The sequence below is a fragment of the Stegodyphus dumicola genome, chromosome 1 (assembly GCF_044657685.1).
Source record: "Stegodyphus dumicola isolate Sdum_Otavi_A_Nest chromosome 1, ASM4465768v1".
NCBI classification, from domain to species: Eukaryota; Metazoa; Arthropoda; class Arachnida; order Araneae; family Eresidae; genus Stegodyphus; species Stegodyphus dumicola.
Window position 1 is genome coordinate 108,304,794 of NC_140768.1, and position 9,970 is coordinate 108,314,763.

Here is a 9,970-nt window from a genome sequence, read left to right on the forward strand (position 1 = left end):
AAGTAATCAGTGAGGCCTTTATAGTTGAACCAGTTTGCCTTTTTAAAGTTCCAGGAAACCTGATGAGGCTCCCTGTAAGGGGATTTATATCTTACAATACTGAATAGTAATATATTATGCCCAGCAACACTGGGACTATCAATTAACTCATGCTGTGTTTTACATGACAGAGCTGGGTGGGCTAGGAGTAAATCAGGATGAGAGAAACTTCCATTGTAAGAAGGGAAAGTTGGATAATTTCCTTCATTCTTAATGAAATCAATAGGGTTTGAATCTATAAGATTTTTGACTATGCAACCAATACTATTTGATGTTGAGTAATCCCAGTGAGTTGAGGGGTTGTTGAAGTTTCCAAGTGAATATTTATCCCAATCAAGTATTATTCTTTCAAAATCAAGTTTATTATATGTAGGGTCTATTGTCTCCATATAGTTTCAGAAATTCTAATTGATCATTATTAGTCATCCAGTGAGAGACAATTAACTTTGCCTTTCAAGAAAGTTTTACAAAAACATTAATGCCAGAAGCAATTTGTCTTGATAGCACAAATTTCTGATATCCAGGAATATTAAAATATACTTCATTGTCTGCAGCGGCTCCACTCTCACCAACACCCATTATGTCAAAATCACAATTAGAAATAATAGTCTTCAATTCAGCAAATTTGTCATGAGTTAAACAGCCATCATTCCAAAAAGAAATCTTAAAAGCTGGTTTAGTCTAGTCTTAGAAAAGACTTTTTGCTTTATTTCTCTCTTTACTTCTAAAACCCTCAAGAACTTGCACCTATCCCCAAGTCAAAATACTTTTCTACTTCTTCATCAATGAGGGCTGCTTAAAGGCAACAGATATCAGTCATTTAGTTTAAACAGGGGGCAACATGTGAAGGCCACTAATATCACCCTCCATAGCAAAGTATTAAGTCATAAAATTTACAGAGCATAATAACCTGAAATTAGTGGAGAAGTATTGAATCTTCATGTTTTCTTCAGTGATATTTAAGAATATGATATTTGAACTCTGAAATCCTAATGCAGCAGTGATGTAGTGCATCCCAAAATATAAATTATGTAATAATTAATAATTATGCATATTCTGTAGTTTATTCTGCAGTATGTTTTCAGTCATTGAATGCATTTGTACTACTGCTTTATGCAGAGCTCCATTTAAAGTGCTGCCCTTTTAAAATAATAAAATTATATTTTAAAAATTGCTTTTACTGCAGTGTCCTGTTAAGTGTGGTAATATGATATTATTTGATAGTTCAGCATTCCTGAAATGCTGAAGATGTCAGATTATCATATTTTGGCACTTTAGGATTAAATCAGCCACTTCGGTCACTCACCATAGATTAGTCGCAGAGCTTGGAAAATATAATCAGCAGATTTTTAACCTTCAACAGATTTGATTTTCAGACTGTTGTGATTGTTGTTTTGTCCTTGTCATGTCTTTGATTCAGTAATCCTTTTTTACTCGAAAATGTTTAGCATTTTAACTTAGAAAAGAAGATGTGATTGTTTTGTGATATTAATAATGTGCCACATTTCTTTTTATTTTCATACCCACTCAACTTATATTTCATACAGTTATCAAGAGACAACTGTAATTTTGTTATATTGTTCCTTATTTTCTTTTTAAATAGTGAAATAGTGGTAACTCTCAACTTTTGTGTCAATTTTAATTATTAGGCTTTTTGTGATCTCGTTTGTTCTTTCGTATTCTTCATTATTATTATTTTCCTTAAAATTTTTATCCTTTTTAACTTGCTATGAGCTGAAAGAAGAGTAGTGGTTTTCTTACAAGAGCATAGAATTTTGTTTTCAGAGCAAAAGTGTGAAAAGGGCCATCAAATGAATTTATTTATAGGGAAGCTGTGGTCAGATGGCAAAACAAAAGATGAAAAGAAAGGTTTCATTAATAGATTCATTTTTAGGAGAATTTATGTGGTGGCAGTATGTAAGATTAGCCAAAATATTTTATTCTTTTATTCTAGCAATTGCCAAATTATAATCTCTAAAATGTAAATAAATGTTATTTCTCCAAAGGTAAATAGATATTATTTCAGGTTAAATCTGAATAAATTTTATTAATTTTTAAAACAAATGCTATGTGTTATGTTCTAATTGTGTGGTCTTTTTCATTTTTTAAAGGTTACCATTTTGTTTTTCAATAGTTAACAAATTAATTTTATATAGTGCCAAATGTCACTTAAGCATGTGCAAAAGTCACTTTGATACTGCAGTGCCATATATTAACATATTTTCTTCTGTATCTGAATAATAAATTTCCTTCTATTGCAGGTTATGAAACAATTATATTCATATTTGAAAAATAGAAATTTGCCTTTTTTCTTTCACCCTCAATTGAATCTGCTACATAAATTCAATGAAGAAACGTATGAAAACTGGAGTAACCGTCTAAAAGATATTATATCATCTATAGAATCTAATCATGAAGCATTATTAAAGTATTATTGTTGATTTTTTTATATATATAATTTTATATGATTTATTTATTTTGAGGTTATTATGATCTGCTGTGAAGCTTCTCTCTTGTTGTATATGACTACAATATGAAAGTGATAAGTATTTCTTTGATATTGTTATTAGTATTGCAGAATTGCCAAATCTTCAAATAAAATTGAGAGATAACAGTTTTCATTCATATCTCCGAATTTTTAATTTATGTCTCAACTGTTTCAATTCCTTAGATATCTAGAGGTTTTCCTTTTTTGTTCAGGTTTCCTTTGGTATAAAATTTTAAGAATCTTCAAAATGCAATAAAATAAGCCAAAAACATAACTCATAATTTGTTGTTCTAAATTTTAGGGAGATTTCATCAATATTTCATTACAACTAGCTTAATAATTTGGATTATGATTTATAAAACAATCTATGAAAACTCGTAGATTTAGCCCTTCAAACATTACGAAAAAATTTAATCTAGCTGCCCCTTCAAAAATCGCATATCTTGATTGAAAGAGCTTTTAATTCCTCCATTTTTTCATACTTTAAAACTGGCAGATAGACAAATAAGAAAGATTTTAAAAAATAAATAAGATTTTAAGAATTGCAAAAGAGAAAACTGTCAGATATATTAGTGATTTTAATATTGTTAAGTTTCCTTTTCATAAGTTCTCAATTTTGTTGAATAATACAGTAAATTGTTGCCATTTATGGAGTTATGTCATTAATATGTTGTGCATATAACAAAGTTAACTTACTATGCTAAAATATTATGTTTATGTGTAATTTAGCAAGCTTAAATATTGTTGTAATTAAAAGGAAAGAATGAAACAAATGTTAGTTGAAAGGATTTTTATTACTGCTGAGTATGTGTACATGATACAATTTTTCTTTCTTTCTTTCTCTCTCCCCCTTCCTGAATAAAGCGTACCTTTCTTTCTTCATTTGGATCAGTCTATATTTATATTAAAAAAATGTAGTCCGAACAAACAATTAAACGCAACTTCAAATCTTTAGAACAACCATTTTCCTATTTGTTTTTAACAATAACAATTTTAAAGAAAAAGCTGGTAACCATGGTAACACTTTGCGACTGTGCATATAGTCTCGCAGACGATCTATTAGCTTCGCAGAACAATTACAAAAATATTAAACACACCCCACCTGCTCTCTGTTAAGAGTACATTAAGAATTAAAAAGAGATCAAATACAATACAAATTAATAAGTATAACACAAATACAATTATCATAATACAAATAGTACTACAGATCATATACTGTACTTAATAGCATTTGTTATACATAAGACAATATTAAAAGAGAGATACAGTCAAAAGTCGTTAATCCAGACTCGTCGGGACTTCGGCGATTCCGGATTATCGATTTTTCCGGATTATAGATCATCAGTTTAAATCTCGTAAGATGGCATGCAGAAATTCTAAAATTAAAAATATGAAACCGTAATTTATGAAATAAAGAACAATTATGATCTAAAGGGTAACAAAATTTACAAAAAAAAAAAGCATAATATATATTTGCTTACTTTATTAAACATTTCTTTCAATGTAAGTTGTTTAAGTTGCTTCATTTTATGTGATAATACTTTCTCTTTAATTCTATAAACAGACATAATTTCTTGTTCAGTTACAAAGTCCCGCTGTTCAAGTCCCGTTAATTGCTGTGCCGAGAATACCGACTAACTTGTCAATCGGAATTTTTTCGTTTTCACTAACCTCTCTGTCACATTCTTCATGTCTTTATCCATTTTTTTGCCGCAATTCCACTTTTTGTTTGTTGGACATCGAAACATACTTTCGTTTTGTAGATCCTTTGGAAGTTCCAGCATTGGAAATTCTATTTGACATAATCGAAAGTTCAAGTTTACTTTTATAAAATTGCTCTTACAGTCTGCAAAAAATAATAAGCGGGATCCAATTCGAAGATTAAGGTACAACGCAATCATTAACTTTAACTGAAATAGATAATTAGATAATTTTAGCTTACACCGTCCGTTATACATTAAACGCGCAGGCGAAAACGTACTCTGCACTTGCGCACACGCATATGCGCAGTAGTCAAGGTCTTACGCACACGTGTAAATGCCACATCGGCGCATGCACACGCGCATGCGCCTATGTGGCACATGCGCAGAAAGTTTTTAGCTTTGAGGTCCGGATTATAGATCATTCCGGATTATGGGTGTCCGAACTAACGACTTTTGACTGTATCAGGTTATTTCAAGTGGATAAATTAACTGGATTGGTCTTTTATATTGTCCCTTGTCATTTTGAATAACACATAAACGTACGTGTTCGTCACGACCAGTAAAAACCTCTTCGACAATAACCAGTGGCCAGAGAAATTTTGATTTAGCTGCCCCTTCAAGCAAAACAACATCTCCTCTTTTAAGATCCTTTCCTGGTTATGGATTTACAAAATTATGTGATTTCTCAATTGCATCAAATAATTATCTTTCCATTTCATCCACAGTTGACGTAAAAGTTTAGTCTGATATAATTTTCGATAAATCAAAGTTTCCTTTGTAGAAGGTTGACTGCTGAAATTTCAACAAAATGTATAGGATAGCAAACATTTTCTTGACCAGGAAACAAAAAATGGGCCAGAGTAAGAGGCTTGGGTTCATTTAATTCATTGCTTACGTAAGTAAGAGGTCTATGATTTAATACCAATTCGATTTCCGTTAGAATGGGCGTCATTCCTCGAAGCTAAGACAAGCCTTTCCAAGGACTTTCCTTAAAGGGTCCTTTATGCTTCTCATGAGTCTCTCGTAGAACCCACCTCATTATGGGGCATGAGGAACAATAAACTGCCACATTATTTCATGTAGAGCAACAAAGAATCAACCAAAATTTGGGCGAAAGCTTTCAAAATGTTGTCTGTGGTCTTAAAATTCTTAGCATTATCAGAAATGATAACCTTACAATTCCCCTTTCTTGCCAAAAAAACGTCTTAAGGACAAAATAAAACTCTTCTTCAACATATCAGTAATTAATTCGATATGAAGTGTTCTAGTAACTCCACACGTGAATAAGGTTATCTATGATCTTTGTTGAATGGGCTTTCTGGAACAAAGAAAGACTAGACATGTAAAATCAACTCCAGATACAGTAAATGGAGGATTTTACAATACTCGATCCTTTGGCAATTGAGTTGTTATCTGTTTAGCAGGTTTTACAGAATATCTGCTGCAAATGAGACAATTTTTTAAAACTTTCTTTACAACTTGTCTACCCTTTGGAATCCAAAACCTATTTCTAATTTTAGCAAGAGTCGCAGATACTCCATCATGGTAAATTTTGTTATGTTCCCTTAAAATTAATAACTTAGTGAATTTCAGCTGTTTGGGTAATATAAATGGATGGATTTCATCAATGGCAGAACTGCTTTGCTCAAGCCTACTTCTTACGTGCAAAATACCGTTTTCATCTAAAAATGTGACTAGCTGATAAAGAGATGATTGCTTAGGAATTTGGGTACTGAATTTAAGGCATTCTTATTCAGAAGAGTACACAAGTCCTTGTTCATACTTTATCCAGTCCTGTTCTGCTTTAAAGAGTTCAACTGCAGTGTAAGGTCCCATTTTTACATGTTCTTTTCTAAGTTTACCAAAGAATCTTTTAACTACCATATTTGACAGCATATAAGATGCACTTTTTTTTTCCTAAATTTGATCTCAAAAAAGTTACCTGCGTCTTATACGTGAAGGTAATTGCATTCAGTAATTGTTTATTTGGCTTTTACAAAACGTGAGAACTAAAAGAAACCACGCTATTGAAACTTTTTTCCCTTGTGTGTGGCCGTCTAAATAAGGGTGCGTCCTATATGCAGTCAAATACGGTAATACCATAATTTTCAGTACCTTAGTTAGGCTACTATAGTTATTCAAATCTAAAATAAATTGAGAATTCTCCACTGAACATTATTTTGTGTTATAGTTTCAAATTCCTTTCTCAATTCTAAATCCTCAGTGAGATTCTCAATTTTAATCAGGCCAAAACTCATTAGGTTGACTCAATCAAGGTGGTTCATGCCAACACAAAGCATCTCCAGCTAAGTTCGAGGCTGAAATACCCCTAGAAAGGATATCTGCAGGATTTTCCTTTCCAGAGCAATGATACCATTTGTTAGGATCGGTCAAATTTTGAATTTCTTCTACTCTGTTCCTCACCTTACTTGTTTAGCAAGCCTAGAAGATAATAAACATGCTAGCAATTCCAAATGTGGGGAGAGTGATAAATTTGAGAGGGTCGGCTCTATTCTTAGAGCATATAAAACTAGTGATAACTCTATTATCTCAAGTGAGTACTCTCAAATGTAGCACTGTCCCGTATGCCGCCATAGATGCATCTGAAAAAGAATGAATATCAAATTAAACAAAATCACCTAAATTGAATACTAATTCAGAAGTCAAACAACAAAAATCAGTGTTATATTTACAAAATTTTCACAGGACTAGTTTCGATGGTTTTACCGAACCATCATCCTCAGCTGCAAAACCGCAAATGAACAAGATAAGAAATAATGATTAGATAAGAATGCCTGGACAAGAATAAGCAAGTGGCGCCATCTGTTGGTGAAACCAGAACTAAAACATTAAAACATAATTTCTTTAAAGGCCGAAGGCAAATTTGGATTGGAATTAGGATCGTTAACTAGAACAGAAAGATTTTTATGAATGTGAAATACCTCTAGAAAATAGCCCTAAACAGGCTTACGTTTTGCTTTCTTTTTTGCACGTGGTGTGGCCGCCATTTTGTGATTGCATGAGTTTAGGTAAGTACTTTTTTGCAATTTTCAAGTTATGTTTATGTTTTGTATATTTGGATATTGTGCTTTGCTTGTATGATTTCTTGTATTTTGCTTATAAACGTTTTGTTTTCTATTCATTTCAGTGAGGGATTTTTCTGCTGTTTTGTGTGTGCTTTATTATTGCTTAGTTAATTTAGTTTGATTTTCTGCATTGTTTATCATGCCCTCATCCATTAATCGTTTCACTAAATTATGCCTGAAACGGCAAAAATTCCTGAATCATCTTGACTTTTTACTTAAATGCAAATGTAAAAAATTGATCCCCAATTTTATTCAAATCAAATCTAATCAAAAACCTTTGAGTCGCGTTTCAAGAATTCTGTTAAATTGCAAGCTTGCCTTACTTTGGTCCGTCATAAGGGATACACGTCAACAATTGTCCGAAATTGAACATGAACTGTATAAGTTTTATCTGGAACTCGCTAAATCATATCCAAAATTCACTGCCCTTGAACAAAAGTCTTGGTCTAGAAAGGAGAATGCAGTTAACCGTCATAAAAACACCCTTGCAGTTAAATTCAAAAAACTTCTTTTACAGTGTTCCAGTTCAAGTACCGTAATTTCCGGAAGAAACGCCGCTGCGTTTACGTGTTTAAAACTTAAATTTTCAGCGGGTGCGGCGTTTCTACCCATGCGGCGTTTAGGTGCACTAAAAATAAAATATTTCCTATGATGGTCATTGTACATAGTTTGGATGGCCTTGTCATTGTGCATAGACTGGTGCTGTTCCCACCCAAAAGACCACTCAGTTGCTTTTTCCGAACGTTATTTTGTTTACATTCTTTTCCTTGAACAGACCTACATGCCTTATTCACCCTAAACGAGATCTCAGAACAATAACATTCTTCCCCCTTTCAAATCAGCATTCTCATCAGTTTGAATAGTCTCTCTCCTCTGTCATTCGATGAATCTTCCAGGACCCCTCCTCTCCCCACCCCTGCCTTTTCTGCAATTTTTTTCAAAGGCGGACATGACTCAACCTGCTTCGCAATAACGAACTCTGATGTATTTCCCCTTCAGCATGAATAGATTTTTCTTGGCATTCTGCCAAATACAGATACCATCAGTTTGGTACAAGTACTTGTTGGATAGTTTTTAAGTAAGAATCCCTTCTTTTGGAAAATTTTTGAAAATGTCTCTAAACGGCACAGAAGCTATACATTTCTTACCTTTAATTTATTTTTGAGTTATTGTTTCATTTCATGCATTTTTCTTAACTGGTATGTCATATATCAGGACTTAGGTTGAGTTTTTGCATCTATACGGCCCACGACGATGTCACGCGCAATTTAATCTATTGCGGCGTTTCTGTGTAATTTTAATTTTTTTCCCGCCATTTTTCTCGAGTGCGGCCTTTCTTCCGGAAATTACGGTAGTTCAAAAAATCTTCCCATTGTAAACATCAAGCCAATAGTTAATGTTTCTAATGTTAGTCTTTCAGAAGAACAAGAGAGAATTCTAAAATATAATTTTAACTTCTCACAAACCTGTAAACCCTCGATTCCAAAGATTTTGGCTCCTATCAAAAAAGCTTTCAAGTTCAGTAAAGTTTCAGATTCACAGAAAGAAATGATTAGGCATCTTATTGCTCATAATGTGAAATTCAATAATAAACCTTTGAAACCAAATCTAACTGCAAGAGAAAGAGCTACAATGCGCAAAATTCATTCTAACCCGGATATTATCATTTCAAAGGCCGACAAAGGTGGCCAGATAGTCATCATGGATAAGAACACTTGCATCGATGGTGTCACTAAACTCTTAAACGAAGGACCATATAATCCGATCCCTAAAGATCCTTCACCTTCGAACTTGTCAAAAATAAAATTTGCGATCAAATCTTCGCAAATCATTTCAAGCAACTTAAAACATTCGCTTATCCCATCTGTTGCGAATTGTGCCAGATTATATGCTCTTCCCAAAATTTATAAAAGGGGTATTCCTTTCCGCCCTATTGTATCAAATTTAGGTACTGCCTTGTATCCATTAGCTAAATATTTAGTTTCTAGATTTTCCACTCTATTAGAAAATAACATTTACACCATAAAAAATTCAATAGAGTTTGTAAAAAAGGTTAAAAAATTTCTCCTAGTAATTTACTCATGGTTTCTTTTGATGTAAAATCATTATTCACCAATGTCCCAGTGGAGGGTGCATTAAGATGTCTAGAAACCAGACTTCGCGAATTTCATTTCTCTTGCATCGAAATTGAGGAGCTAATTTCTCTCACTCAACTCTGTTTGAAACAAACACATTTTGTTTTCCAAAATAAATATTACAAACAAACTGAGGGATTAGCCATGGGAAGCCCCCTCAGTCGCATCCTGGCTGATATCTACATGCATTATTATGAATCAAAATTGTTTGAAACTTTAAACTTCCCGGCATGGTTCCGCTACGTAGACGATACTTTTACCCTGTTTGAAGGTAATAAAGATGATTTAAATAAAGTTCTTTCAACAATGAATTCTATTGATCCTGCTATTCAGTTCACTTTTGAACTTGAGACTTGCAATTCTTTTCCGTTTCTCGACATTCTGGTCACACGTAACGCATCCAACTTCAGTACTACTTTTTACCGTAAACCTTCATCAGTTTGCCTTCCACCACACTTTAAATCATGTCATCCGACTAAATAAAAGTTAGCTTCATTTTATTCCTATGTTTTTTGTGCT

General features: G+C 33.0%; 1 protein-coding gene across 9 annotated transcripts in view; it reads left to right on the forward strand.

Annotated features, from left to right (window-relative positions):
* The window catches only part of LOC118200074 (cyclic GMP-AMP synthase-like receptor), a 66,597-nt gene extending 63,931 nt beyond the window's left edge, over positions 1-2,666 (forward strand). For all 9 annotated transcript variants that reach the window (XM_085819110.1, XM_085819087.1, XM_085819100.1 and 6 more), the window contains one exon: positions 2,301-2,666. In XM_085819110.1, coding sequence (XP_085675236.1) covers positions 2,301-2,480 — 180 coding nt within the window. In that variant the 3' untranslated portion in view covers positions 2,481-2,666. The remainder of the gene's footprint in view (positions 1-2,300) is intronic.
* Positions 2,667-9,970: the final 7,304 nt, after the last annotated feature.